The sequence below is a fragment of the Lithobates pipiens genome, unplaced genomic scaffold (genome assembly GCF_037356315.1).
Source record: "Lithobates pipiens isolate NorthernLeopardFrog02 unplaced genomic scaffold, aLitPip1_a1.2 Scaffold_18, whole genome shotgun sequence".
In the NCBI taxonomy this organism is placed as follows: Eukaryota; Metazoa; Chordata; class Amphibia; order Anura; family Ranidae; genus Lithobates; species Lithobates pipiens.
Window position 1 is genome coordinate 498014879 of NW_027507758.1, and position 14483 is coordinate 498029361.

A 14483-nucleotide genomic window follows, 5' to 3' on the forward strand; every position below is an offset into this window, starting at 1 on the left:
TTTTAGAAGAAAAGCCAGGCATGCATTGCTGTTACAGTGTTTTTTTTCTTCAGCAATGTGCTTTGACAAGGGGTGAGGCCTCATATCAAGCACTCAGATTGGAGGTAGTTATCAGTGGCACAGTTGATTTTGTTTAACTAATGTTAAAGAACAACTGTACCTTTTAGATTTCTGACAAATTAAATACAAAATCTAATGAGGGGGATGCCTAATTAGAATTGTCATGGCAAGTAGGAAAAATTTGATATATTAGGCAAAGACCCCACCATCCGAATACCTTAGAAAAACCATTGGGCAATTTAATGCCTAAATCCAAAACTTAAACATCAGAGTAATCAGATCAAAATAATTGCTAATGATCATTTGTAAAAGAAATGCATGTGATGATATTCAGACAATATCCAGCTTGTCTGGCCGGCTAAGAGATCATCATTATTATTTTTATATAACTGGTATCCTATTGCTTGTGCCAATCTCCCCATAAGCTCTTGTGGACGTATATGATTGATACCATCCTTAGTCTTGTCACAAGATGATTACTAGGCGCAGAAACTGATTAACTAAGGTAGAATAATAAACTAGGAGGAACACTAACAAAACAATATTTATTTTATTTAGAATATGATTTAGAAGGTCTGGAAGACAAGTCCAAATGGACTAGTGATCCCTCCAAGATCCTACTCAGTGGAAAAGGAGCCTGTGAAGGATATGCAGGACTGTTTGAAAATATGTGCAGGTGAGTGAATATGTAGAGTGAAAGTTATAGTCTAAGGGGAGTCTTGAAAGGCTCTCATTTATCCAGGTCATGATATAGATAGTAATAGATAATCACATTCAACTGAAATTGTTCAATCGGTGGTACACAACTCACACAACTCCATTCTGTTTTTGGACAATCAGTATCTGCCTTCAGTCATTGTTAGGTGGCTAAAAATGTTGGGGTATGTCCTTGACATTTTTTTTGATTAGAACCAAAGGAGATACCTTGATGAGCTAAGAATTGTCTTCAATGTTGCAGTCAATTAAATGTAACTTGCTTGGAATAGCCAGTCTAAGCATTGGACGTGTGAGTAATGCCGCGTACACACGGGCGGACTGTATGGCGTACTTAGTCCGTCTAAACACATTTCAGCGGACAGTCCGCTCGTGTGTGGGCTTCAGCGGACTTTTTCAGCGTGCAGTCCGGCGTACTAAGAATTTCGGATTTTTCGAAATTCTGTCCGCCGTACTTTGGTTTCAGCGGACAATCCGCTCGTCAGTATGCTAGTTCGACGGACTAAGAATGGCGCATGCCCAGAAAGGATTTACACGGTGGAAGGGTGCTTTGCTGTGTATTGGACTTCCTATTTCTAGTCCCGTTGTACGTGCTGTACACGTCATCGCGCAAGCTTTCGACGGACTGTTTGGGTATCCGTGTGTGGTCAAGTCCGATCAGTGGAAAGTATGACGGACTGTCCGTCGGATTGTATGACGGACTAAGTACGCCATACAGTCCGCTCGTGTGTACGCGGCATAAGTTTAATGGAAATCTGAAAAAAATCTGACACATGGTAATACTCTGGTATATCTCATACTTAGATTTTTGTTTAGATCATAACTCTGCACCCAGAGCATCAATAGCATATTTTATGGCCTAATCATAAAATGTGGGCTGCGGTGTGGAATTTGCAATTGTCATTCAGATATCTCTGATTAACACAGCAGAGAGAGTTCCTTCATTGGAGGACCAGAGCAACTGCCATTAAAGCGGAGTTCCGCCTGGGAAAACAAAAATTCAAAGTCAGCAGCTACAAATACTGTAGCTGCTGACTTTTAATATAAGGACACTTACCAGCCCAGGGAGCCCACGATGTCGGCACCCGGAATCCTTACTAAGGGAAACAGGAAGTGAAGCCTTGTGGCTTCACAGACCATTTCCTACATGTGTGAGTCACGGTACTTGTTCTAAATGGTCCCTGCTGTCTTCTAGGACCTGTGTGTCTCCCAGAAGGCAGCAGGGGGGGAAGGAGGAGGGGCCGGACATTGGGTAGTCTGTGCAGCGATCTTTCTCATGAAAGTGGGAGCATATACCTGGAATTGACAGGTATACGCTCCCTCCCTGAAAGGTGCCAAATGTGGCACCAGAGGGGGGAGGAATCCTATCTGCGGAAGTTCAATTTTTCTGGGTGGAAATCCACTTTAAGTTTTAGGACACTCCACCAGCTTCGGACTACCAGAGCCAGTACAGTGCAATACACATTTGTTCTATGTACTAAACATGAGTCTTACAAATCCATTATCTGTCTGACTACTACAGACAGCTATCACTAATACTTAAGAAAAATACTCAATGTGTGCAATTTATAATGATAAATACCAAAATAAATAGATGAATAAATATATAAAAAATGCAAGCCCTGTTCCTTTAACAACAAAAAAAATGTATTATACAAAAAATAAAAAATTGTACAGGTATAACTATTCCAATTAAAACCCAACCCACCATATAATACACTGTAAACATTTGTGGCAATGCTGTCAACGTGCAGTGCCCATCTACAAAGGATGTCTTCAACTTACTTTGCCCCTAGAAGGTCAGTGCCATCCTTGCTCAGTAATCATTCAGGGTCAGCTGTCGGTCAGCAATGACACAGTTTTGCAAATCACAATGTTCGGCAGTAGTGTTCATGTTCATAGCTGTGTACAGTATAGATCAAATACCTGTTGGGTTATTGTAATAGAGGCCAGTCACCAATTATTTGTAAAGGTTGCAATGTACAGACTATTCAAAAGATGACTTGAGGAGAGACTAAAGGAATGCTTACTTCTGTCTGCACCAGACTAATGACGTCACTAACCCATATCGTACTTCTCAAGCTAAGGTTTAGTTTAGGCTTAAAGTACATGTAAACTCTTACAACAAACTTTTCTATTATTCAGTATATACCATTGCATGAATGTTATTTTATCTGTTTATTTCTATCTAAAAAAAAAAGCTAAGCTATTTTATCTAAAAAAATAAAATAAAAAATTGCTCATCCAGCCAGAAATCGTATGACCCGTGATCTCTGCCTCAGGACTGGCATAATCCCTTCTATCTCAGTGACTACAAAAGCCCTTCCCCTGTTATGGAAAAGTTAAAAGGGTGTTATGTTGTCCTAACACTGTTATATTAACATACTGCCTGTCCTAGGTTGACAAAACTGCTCAGTACGGTTGTCACCCTAGGGCAGGAAGTGTCTTAACAGCAGGATTACCACATTAAAGAAAAATGAGTGCAGCCACGATATCGAAGGACCAGTAAGCTGCAATACTATGAATTTTTGCTTAAATACTTTTTTTTTATTTTGTTGTTGGCATGTGAGGAATTTTTTAAGCAGAATTGTAATCTTAATGATTGTGCCACTTCATTCTCATCAACCTACAGGCTTGCAGGAATACAGTGTGTAAAAATTGGTGGCTACTCAAAGGGCTTGTGTTACGTTTTGGGTCAGACATTTTCTGGAGAGACGAATCATGCCTGGAATGCAGTGTATCTAAACAAGAAGTGGCACCTTCTAGACACCACATGGGGAGCAGGAATTGCAGACCGCAGCAGTAATAAATTTAACTTTCGGTAAGTAGAGCAGGAAACGTTTTCACTGTCTGAGTCGTTTTTTCATTTTTTGCACACATTTAAAAAGTTATCTTAGCCTTGAAGATAACATAAAACTCTCAAACATGATATATTTTCTGAAAGCAGAGGACCTAGAGAAAAAATCGGGGTAGTTCCAATTGCTTATGTTATATGATATTGGCGCAAAGGTCTAGGAAACGCAAAATTTAAGTAAAAAACACACTAAATTTAATTTTATGGCACACAAACCCAATAGATTACCCATTTCTTTGTTGGTCAAATCTAAAAGATGAGGTTGGGCCGAGTAAACAAATACCTAACATGTTAGACCTTAAAATTGTGTGAGCCTGTGGAACAAACTTCAGTACAGTTCAGTTTTCTATAGACAATGCTTTAAAAGATCCCGCAGGTTATTCATGCCTGGCGATATGTAGCGTGTATGGCATCCACATTTTTTGTGCCCCCAGCGTGTGCATTTACATTAATTTACATGGGGGTGGGGATCCTCAAAAAATTGAGGGGGATATTATTTGCTTGAGTTTTTATTTTATTTAATTAAAGCGGAGTTGTTTAACACATTACTTCTGGGTCAGCAAGGAGTGGACAGAGTCTGCTCGGCTCCCCTCCCTCTACCTGTCAACACCTGCCATGCCGGTGTTCTGCCGAGAAAGGTCCCCCCGGCGGATAATGACCCCCCCCTGTACTGCCCAGGTGCAGCGTTTGAGCAGTGCGAACCACAACAATGCCGTCGAAAATAGACTATGATGAACAGCTGTGAGTCAGCTGTACACGGTGTCGGCGCAAAGACTACGACATTGTACCAGAAGGCTGCCGTATACTCCGGACGCTCGTGCAACTCTGCAAGGGGTGGGTGTATTACTGTTATCTCGTGTAAGGAGCAGATGGCTACAAAAGAGGGCAAATTTTAAATTGATGCATGACCTATTTAACCACGTGCTTACTGGGCACTTAAACCCCCCTCCTGCCCAGACCAATTTTCAGCTTTCAGCGCTGATGCACTTTGAATGACAATTGCGTGGGCATACAACACTGTACCCAAATGAAATTTTTATCATTTTTTTCCCACAAATAGAGCTTTCTTTTGGTGGTATTTAATTACAGCTGGGAGTTTTATTTTTTGCTAAACAAACAAAAAAAAAGCAAAAAAAAAAAAATCATGTTTAACCACTTCCCGACCAGCGCACGACGATGTACGTCGACAGAATGGCACGGGCAGGCATATTGGCGTGCATGTACGTCCAATATTCGATGACGCCCTGCTATCGGGAGCGCGCCGCCGGCGGCGCGCTCCCGCGCTGGTCGGGACCCCCGTGAATCCGGTCGCGGGACCCGCGGACTCGATCGCCGCGGGCGATCGTCTCACGGAGCGGCCGAATGGATGAAATGCTGTATAAACAACATTTTTCCATTCTGCCTAGCAACTAGTGACGCTGATCTCTGCTCCATGTGATTGGAGCAGAGATCAGTGTACACTAAATGAAAGCCCAACACCCCCACAGTTAGTAACACGCCCCTAGGAACACTTAACCCCTACACTGCCACCCACTGGTTAACCCTTTCACTGCCAGTGTCATTTACACAGGAATCACTGCATTTATATAGTAGTGATTACTGTATAAATGACAATGGTCCCAAAAATGTGTCAAAAATGTCCGATGGGTCCCCGACAATGTCGCAGTCACAATAAAAATCGCAGATCGCCGCCATTACTAGTAAAAAAAAAAATAATAAAAAATTATTAATAAAATGCTATAAAACTATCCCTATTTTGTAAACGCTATAACTTTTGCGCAAACCAATCAATAATCGCTTATTGCGATTTTTTTTTACCAAAAATATGTAGAAGAATACGTATTGGCCTAAATTGAGGGAAAAAAATGTTTTTTTATATATTTTTGGGGGATATTTATTATAACAAAAAGTAAAAAATAATGCGTTTTTTTCAAAATTGTCGCTCTATTTTTGTTTAATAGCGCAAAAAATAAAAACCGCAGGGGTGATCAAATACCACCAAAAGAAAGCTCTATTTGTGGGAAAAAAAGGACGTCAATTTTGTTTGGGAGCCACGTCGCACGACCGTGCAATTGTCAGTTAAAGCGATGCAGTGCCGAATCGCAAAAAGTGGTCTGGTCTTTGACCAGCAAATTGGTCCGGTCTGAAAGTGGTTAATAGTTTGTTATAAAATTTTGCAAACATGTCATTTTTCTCCTTCATTGAAGTGCGCTGATGAGGCGGCACTGATAGGCTGCACTGGTGGGCACTGATAGGCTGCATTGGTGGGCACTGATAGGCTGCACTGGTGGGCACTGATAGGCTGCACTGGTGGGCACTGATGGGCATAGTTAAGGCGGCACTAATAGGCACAGATAAGGCGGCACCGATGGGCACAGATATGGCGGCACTGATGGGCAAAGATGGGCACAGATAGGGTGGCACAGATGGGTGGCATGGATGGGTGGCACTAAGGGGCACTGATAGGTACCACTGATAGATGGGACTGATGGGCACTGATAGGTGGCTCTGATAGGTGGCACTGCTGGGCACTGATGAGCGGCACTGCTGGGCACTGGTAGATGACACTGATGGGCACAGATATGTGGCACTGGGGTGCAGCACCTTTGTTGAGGCAGATTGTGGGCACTGCTGGGTGGCACTGTGGGCACTGCTGGGTGGCACTGTGGGCAAAGGGGGGCACTTATTTTTTAATGAGGTGGCACTGGCAGGGGGCAGGTGGGCACTGGCAGGGCTGGCCGTGATCGGGACTGATGTCCCGATCACGGCTGCCGGTGATCGGCTCTTTTTTTTTCTCCTTGAGCTGTCAGCGCGAGGAGGAATAATAGCCGATTACCGGCTCCGTTGTATCACATGATCAGCTGTCATTGGCTGACAGCTGATCACGTGATAAGGGGTCGGGATCGACCCCTTGCTCGGATCAGTGATCAGGTGAGTCTCATAGACTCGCTGATCACAGAGCGCTCCGCTCGTGCACGGGACGACGTCAATAGACGTAGTCCCGGCAAAGGAGGTCCGCGCTGTAGCCGTAATTCGGCTATAGCGCGGGTCTCAAGTGGTTAAGTAACTAACACAACGAATTTATCACAGTATCAGTGCAGAACCACCCCTAAGTTATCAGCTCTGCCCATCAATTTAAAATTCCACCTTTTCTCATCTGCCCCTTACACGATATAACAGTAATACACCTGCCCCTTGCAGAGTAGCACAAGCATCGGGAGTGTGCGTCTGGCACAATGTCATGGTCATTGCACAAGCGCCCGGTAGAGCTGACTCAGAGCTGTTAATCTTCGGCTATTTTCAGTGGCTCCATTGTGGTTTGTACTGCGCAAGCGCTGCGCCTGCACAGTACAGGGGGGCGCATTATCCGCCGGGGGACCTTTCTCGGCAGAACACCAGCCCTGGGTGCACTGATGGGCATACAGAGCTTGGGATACATAGCAGGCACATGCCCGGGGAAAGGGCTAACTTTTTGGAAGGGATTGGGTGGCTGCACAGCCACAGAACGTTTCTGACAGCCGGCAGTCAGATATACAGACACTTAATAAAAGGGATAAAGCAGGAATTCAGGCTAAACAAGTCATTTCTAAATACAATGTATTAGGCGTGTATTCTTACCTAAATAGCAATGCCCTTGTGTATTTATTCCAGACCAGTGAAGTAAGCCTGCACTTCACTGTTGCTTTCTTTCCTTGTACATGACCCGTGTAGCCCAGATATACACTCAGCTGAAATAGCCCCTTTTACTCCTACCCCTTTTTCCTTAATAATAGACCACACAGTTCTCGTGGAGTAAACTGGCCACAACAGCCTTTATTAAAAACCAAAATAAAACTCCAAAATTACTTTAATAATAAATACCCTTAAATAACCTATAAACACATATAACCAAGAAACAACATGTTTTACCAGATTGATTGGTCAGTGACGGAGCTAAACTCCTTCTTCCCATATACCTATAAATATATATATTCGTATATATCTATATATACACCCAGGGGGGGCACTGCGGGACTTTCTCCATAACCTCCTAGGCCTCCAGCTGTCCCGCTCGGAGACAACCACCGTTCCCGCAGTGCAACAACACCAGTATTCATCAAAACGTTTGATGTACACACCGGAGGGGCCATCTACCGACGAGCCCCCCACCCACTTTTTCCACCTCTATAACTGCTACCGTCACTGACCAATAAATAACTACCGCCAACCCCAGCTGTCATGACGACCCTTGCTCCCGAACCTGCAATGACAAAAAACATTAACACAGCCTACAGTAACAACAACCTATAAAGGGAGGGTGGGTGGGAAAAACTGCCTCCTCGTGTCTTCCTCCTTCCGCACTGCCCGTTCCCGGCTCCGCCCCCTTCCTTTAACTGGCCGCTCCCCTTCCTTCGGCCCCGCCTCCCCTTCTAAATCCCACCCCTTCGTGTGTCACTAGACACACGGTCATGTCCGGCCCTCCTCTATCCATCCCTGCGGTCCGTCCCGCTCCGGTCCTCTCTTGACCCGTGTAGCCCAGATATACACTCAGCTGAAATAGCCCCTTTTACTCCTACCCCTTTTTCCTTAATAATAGACCACACAGTTCTCGTGGAGTAAACTGGCCACAACAGCCTTTATTAAAAACCAAAATAAAACTCCAAAATTACTTTAATAATAAATACCCTTAAATAACCTATAAACACATATAACCAAGAAACAACATGTTTTACCAGATTGATTGGTCAGTGACGGAGCTAAACTCCTTCTTCCCATATACCTATAAATATATATATTCGTATATATCTATATATACACCCAGGGGGGGCACTGCGGGACTTTCTCCATAACCTCCTAGGCCTCCAGCTGTCCCGCTCGGAGACAACCACCGTTCCCGCAGTGCAACAACACCAGTATTCATCAAAACGTTTGATGTACACACCGGAGGGGCCATCTACCGAAGAGCCCCCCACCCACTTTTTCCACCTCTATAACTGCTACCGTCACTGACCAATAAATAACTACCGCCACAGCCTGAAAGGGTGAAACCTCATCCTTGATGGCACCTCCACACCCGCAGGGCCGCCTGAATGCCCTCCTGAAGCCCCACTGACCAAAGGTCAATGCCCACATCCGTAAGATGGACCCCATCCTTCCGTAAATAAAGGCCAACATTGACCTCTAAGTCCCTATGGCGAATCACCAGCCCCCCTTCTTTTGCCAAAAACCTCCCGACCACCTTATTGATTCTAATCCGTGCCTTGTTGATTCTGTACACAGACCGGGCCATGCGCCAAGTTGTCCGCGCCACCATGTCTGACCACAGCAGCAACGTGTCCGGGAAAGCTGTGCGCAGGTATACCAGGTCCGCCTTGATATCCGCGATCAGGTCCCTGACCGTACGAACACCCAGGTCGTTACCTCCTGCATGCACGACCAACACATCCGGCGGCCCATCCAAGCCAACATATCTTTCCACTTCTGGGACCACCCCGCCCCACATCATACCCGGCCTACCCAGCCACCGGATGGTCGCCTCCCGCCCGGAGATCCCCAACTGTCTCCCACCTGGTCTGGCATCCCCTCTCCTGGCCCCCCAGCACACATACGAATGCCCCAGGATCCAGACGAGGCGCGGAGGCCCTCCATCTGAAACAACAGAACAGAACATAGCAATCACTCACCCCCACTGTACCAAAAAACCCCCCTTCTCTTTTTTTTTTTTTTTTTTTTTACATTTATTCACAAACCAACTGCGGTCTAACATAAGTACGGAATCGTCTGGATTCCCACCTCCCCAGCCTCCGCACGTCCGCTTCATCCAACCCGCGTCTGGCGGCCTCCGTGGCCGCCCCGATACGGAAGGAGTGGGAAGCGTACGCTGCACTATCCAAACCCAACCCTTGCAAGCATTGTCGCAGTACCGCCACAAACTGGTATTTGGACAAGAAAGACCCATCCGCATGAACCAAGAAAGGACCACCCCCTGCCGGCCGTTCCCGAACAAAGCTACCCACCGCCCGAACAGGGCATGCCACACAGCCTGGCAACGCATGCAAGGACAGACGAACCCCCACACCTCGTTGGTCCGTTTTTGACCTCCTCAACAGCACCGATACGGTATCGTCGAGCACTGTTACATCCTGCGCCAACAATCCACCCCCGACCGCCTTGGAAGGGCTCACCAATTCCCCGATCCTGAAAGCCCCAAAAAACGCCAGCGAGAAAGCCGCCAAAAACAACAACCCTTCAAAGCGCGATGAACACACCGATCCCAATTGTGCGCACAACGACAACAGATTCACGAAAGTAATAGGCCGCCGCGCATCCTGACATTTATGCCCCAACCGATATCCCTTAACCGCCTGTTTCACCCAAAAATCTTTCGTCCAATCCGCCATCCCCCGCAGCTTGAACCAAAACGCCAACCCTGTCAATTTCTTATTTATGGAGGAAACCGACTTCCCCTCCTCCATGTTCCTGGTCACCCAATACAACACCAAAAGCCTCATCTCACGCTCCTCAGCCCCGACCTCCGCCTCCCGGACCAAAGCCAGCCATTCCAACCATACCTTATTATAAGCCGACCATGTGGCCGCACTTAAGGACCGCCGGATCCATCCTGCGGCGATTCCAATGCCAACTCCCAAATCCAGCCCGGGCAGGGGACTCCCTCCTCCATCGCGTCCGGCGCCAGAGTCCTGAACCTGTCCCACTGGAACCGAGACAAAGAATCAGCCAGGGCATTATCAACCCCCGGGATATGCACAGCATAAAGCAAAATGTTCAACTGCAAGCAGCGCAACACCAACTGTCGCAGCAGCCGTACGACAGGTTGTGACGACGCCGACATGCCGTTGATCACCTGCACAACCCCCATATTATCGCAATTGAGCCGCAATTTCAAGTTCCTGCAAGCCTGCCCCCATAGTTCCAAGGCCAGCACCACCGGAAAAAGTTCCAGCAGCACCAAATTCTTCAGGAAACCCGCCTCTACCCAAGATCGCGGCCATGGCTCCGCGCTCCAGTGACCTTGAAAGAACGCTCCGTAGCCCGTGGATCCCGCGGCGTCAGTAACCAACTCCACGTCAAAGTTACTCACCGGGCCCGACATCCACACTGACTTGCCATTGTACTCGCTCAGGAATCTGTACCACACCAAAAGGTCTTCCCTATGCTCCCTAGTCAATCTGATAAAGTGCGTAGGCGACCGCACCCCGGCCGTGGCCGCCGACAGCCTGCGACAAAATACCCTCCCCATGGGAATGATCCTACACGCAAAATTCAATTTTCCCAACAATGATTGCAACGCACGCAACCGAACCTTCTTACACCCGTGAATCTCCCGAATTTCCCTCTGCAAGTCCCTGAGCTTCCCCTCTGGCAATCTGCACTCCATCGCCACGGAGTCAATCACTATGCCTAAGAAGCTCAGCTCAGTACGCGGGCCCTCCGTCTTATCAGCAGCCAAAGGCACCCGAAATCTCTCCGCAATGTGCTGCAACGTGGACAACAAAATCGCACACACATTGGAAGAAGGAGGACCCACGCAGAGAAAATCATCCAAGTAGTGGATGACGGAGTCAATACCTGCCACGTCCCGAACCACCCACTCTAAAAAGGAGCTAAACGCCTCAAACATCGCGCAGGAAATGGAACAACCCATCGGCAAACATCTATCTACATAAAACCGTTCCTGCCAACAACAACCCAGCAAATAGAAACTATCCGGGTGAACCGGCAACAGTCGAAACGCAGATTCCACGTCAGACTTCGCCATCAACGCCCCACGACCGTATCGCCTCACCCAGCGGACCGCCGCATCAAACGACGTATACGACACTGTACAAGCCTCCGGGTCAATGAAGTCATTCACCGACCCCCCCTTTGGGAAGGACAAGTGGTGAATCAACCGAAATTTGTGAGGCTCTTTTTTGGGAACCACCCCCAACGGCGACACCACCAACTCGTCCAACGGTCTCGTCGGAAAAGGCCCCGCCATCCGACCCAAGGCCACCTCCTTCGCCAGCTTTTCAGATACCACCGCCGGGTGCTCCAAAGCCGACTTCAAGTTCCTCGCCAGCGGGGGCACCACCGATAACGCACACGGGATCTTAAACCCATGCCGAAAACCGGCGTAGAGCAACCCCGCTGCCGCCCTATCTGGGTACCTATTTAGGAAAGGAACCATCCTTTCCCACATCACCGGCGTCGTCCCTCTTGTGCGAAGGCTCTCCGGCACGTTTTCCCTTCTTAAAACACCGCGCGAGTGCGTGTCCTCCCCCGCAGCCCGAACACTCGTGTTTGAACTTGCAGGCACCCCCAAACTTGCAGGAGCCCTCGTTGAACTGCCAACACACTCCCCATTTTTTTCCGGCCGACAGTCCCGAAGAGTGGCTACTCCCGGCCCCCCCTTGAAATGGCCGATCAGGGGTCCTCGCCGACGCCATGAGCCTCATCCAGAGGCTAATGTCCTTGTGGTCCCAACGCAAGGCAGGTCGCACCGCCCTGCGTTGACGGAACTGCTCGTCGTAGCGAAGCCACGCCGTGCCACCATAAACCCTATGGGCCTCCCCCACCGCGTCCATGTAACAAAATAAGGCCGAACAGTGTTCGGGACTCTTTTCCCCGATGACGCTCGCCAAAATAGCGAACGCTTGCAGCCAGTTAGCAAACGTGCGCGGGATCAAACGGTACCGACGCTTCTCTTCATCCTCCTTCTTCGTATCATCAGGTTTAACCCTATCCAGGTTAAACTTCTCCAGGGGCAAAAGGGAGAAAATCTCCACATATTCCCCCTTCCAGATTTTGTCCCTCACCTCCTGTTTTAAATGCGCCCCCAACGGACCCTCGAAGCATACATATACCTCGCACCGAGCCGCATCTGCGATCCTCACAATGTCAGACCTCGCCGTCTTCTCCGTGCCCGGCGAATCCGCCGTACTCACCTTATCCGAAACCTCCGGCACTTGACCGCCCACGGGTATCGCCCCCGACCCCACACTGAGCACCCCGTCAGCGACCCCAGGAGTCGCACCGCCTGCGTGCTCCACGCAGTCGACACCTCCCCCCACCGCGGGATCCAGAACCGGGTTACCAGCAAAACGGCCCACCAGAACCCGCAAACCCTCCAACAGTTCCCCCAGCTGGCCCCGCGCCACCCCGTCGGGCCCACTCCCGCCCCGCGGCTGGGCAGAGGTCGCCAGCGGCGGCGCGGGAGACCCTGTCATTCCCCCCCCCACCGACACAGAATCCAACAAACCCCTTAAAGCAGTGGTGACAACAACATTGTCAGTCGACTTACCGGGCTGACTGGGCGGACTCCCCACAGCCGCTGTTCGGACCTCCCTGGACGTGATCGGCCGACTGGGCACTTCCTCCTCCTCCGACAGCTCCCCCTCCGATCTGCTCGCCCCGGCCAAGTCCTCCGCACACGGCGACCCCCCTGGCGAGGGGCCCCTGGAAGGCGGGCTGCTCCACGCCCCTCGTTGACTGGCGGCTGCCCCCCCGCTGTCCAGCGGGACCGGCTGTCTCTCGGCTCTGTAGGCAGGCGGGCCGCTCCCGGCACCGCTCCTGCTCCGTGATGCCCGCCCCTGATCACCTGACAGTCTCTGCCCCCCCTCCGGACTGGCCCTACCCCCGCCCGCTCGGCCCCCAGCGGCTGGCCCAACGCTGTTCCTTCCGTCAACCCCCCGCGACCCGTGCAGGGCTGCCGGGGGGATCGTCAATGGTGGACCCCTGGCCGCAAGAGCACCCTTCCTGGCCGTGCCATGAGGAGCCCGTTTGCCCGCCCCCCTCGTCTCCCGCAGGGCTGCTGGTGGGGTAACTCCGGACCTGCTTCGGACATCCGCAGCCGTGCGTCCATGAACACGAGCTGTGCGGGGGGTCCTACCGTCCGCCCCCCCCGCTACGTGCAGAGCGGCCGGGGGAGACACCCCCGCGGAAGTCCCCTTGCTGACGGCCACCCTTCCGGCATCCGCAGGGCGCCTGACCCTCCTCCTGGAAGCCCCCCCCGGCCCCTGCAGGGGTGCAGTATCCAGAACTCCCGGTGAGACAGTCCCGCTCGGGCCTGGCAAAGGCCCGCCATGTGAGTCCGTGGCCCCGCCCCCTCCCGCATGTCCGCGGCCTGCCGGCCGCCCGAACCCCTCCGGATGTAGTGGCTGGCTCCTCTTAGCAGGGGGGAAGGAGTGCTCCCCCCGTGGGCTCCTGAAAAGTCTAGCAGGCCCCCCCACAGTCCCAGGCGAGTACCTTGTCGGCGGCCGGGAAATCCGCCCACGTGCCGCCATTCCGCCGCCGTCTGCGCCTCCTGGCCGTTCCTCCCGCTCCACGGACCCGTCCAGCGCCGCCGCTACCTGCTGGTGTAGCCAGTCCGGTCCCCGCGATGATGCCGCCGCCCGCAGCCTCTCCAGAAGCGCCTCCACATCGGCCATGTTCGTGACGAAAACGAGGAGCAGTGAAAAAACTGCCTCCTCGTGTCTTCCTCCTTCCGCACTGCCCGTTCCCGGCTCCGCCCCCTTCCTTTAACTGGCCGCTCCCCTTCCTTCGGCCCCGCCTCCCCTTCTAAATCCCACCCCTTCGTGTGTCACTAGACACACGGTCATGTCCGGCCCTCCTCTATCCATCCCTGCGGTCCGTCCCGCTCCGGTCCTCTCTGTGTGACTGGTGTTAAGTCCACCCTCCTGTAGTTTTCTGCAAGGAGCCTGTACTGGGTGAGTCTGCTGGGTCTTCCCCACAGCTCTCTCCAAAATTCAGTGGCTGTTATAGGCAATCTGCCAGGACACAAGTATATTGCCATTGTTGTCATTCTATCCATTCTTATCAGTAGGTCACTGTCTCGCAAAACATAAGGATATCAGGAATCTCTTTATCAGCTATA

The 14483-nt window shown here is 50.2% G+C and overlaps 1 protein-coding gene and 1 long non-coding RNA gene across 6 annotated transcripts in view; one reads left to right on the top strand and one right to left on the bottom strand.

Moving 5' to 3' along the window:
• Positions 1 to 7327, bottom strand: part of LOC143988789 (uncharacterized) — a 110965-nt gene extending 103638 nt beyond the window's left edge. For 2 of the 3 annotated variants that reach the window (XR_013276914.1, XR_013276912.1), the window contains exons 1-2: positions 7247 to 7327; positions 2560 to 2676 (exon numbers count right to left, since the gene is read on the bottom strand). This is a non-coding gene — a long non-coding RNA (uncharacterized LOC143988789). Of the gene's footprint in view, positions 1 to 2559; positions 2701 to 7246 lie in introns of all 3 variants that reach the window. The other variant, XR_013276913.1, reaches the window with a different exon arrangement.
• The window catches only part of LOC143988787 (uncharacterized), a 76996-nt gene that overhangs the window by 53400 nt on the left and 9113 nt on the right, over positions 1 to 14483 (top strand). For all 3 annotated transcript variants that reach the window (XM_077488649.1, XM_077488647.1, XM_077488648.1), the window contains 2 exons: positions 619 to 736; positions 3407 to 3595. In XM_077488649.1, the coding sequence (XP_077344775.1) occupies positions 619 to 736; positions 3407 to 3595 (307 nt within the window). The remainder of the gene's footprint in view (positions 1 to 618; positions 737 to 3406; positions 3596 to 14483) is intronic.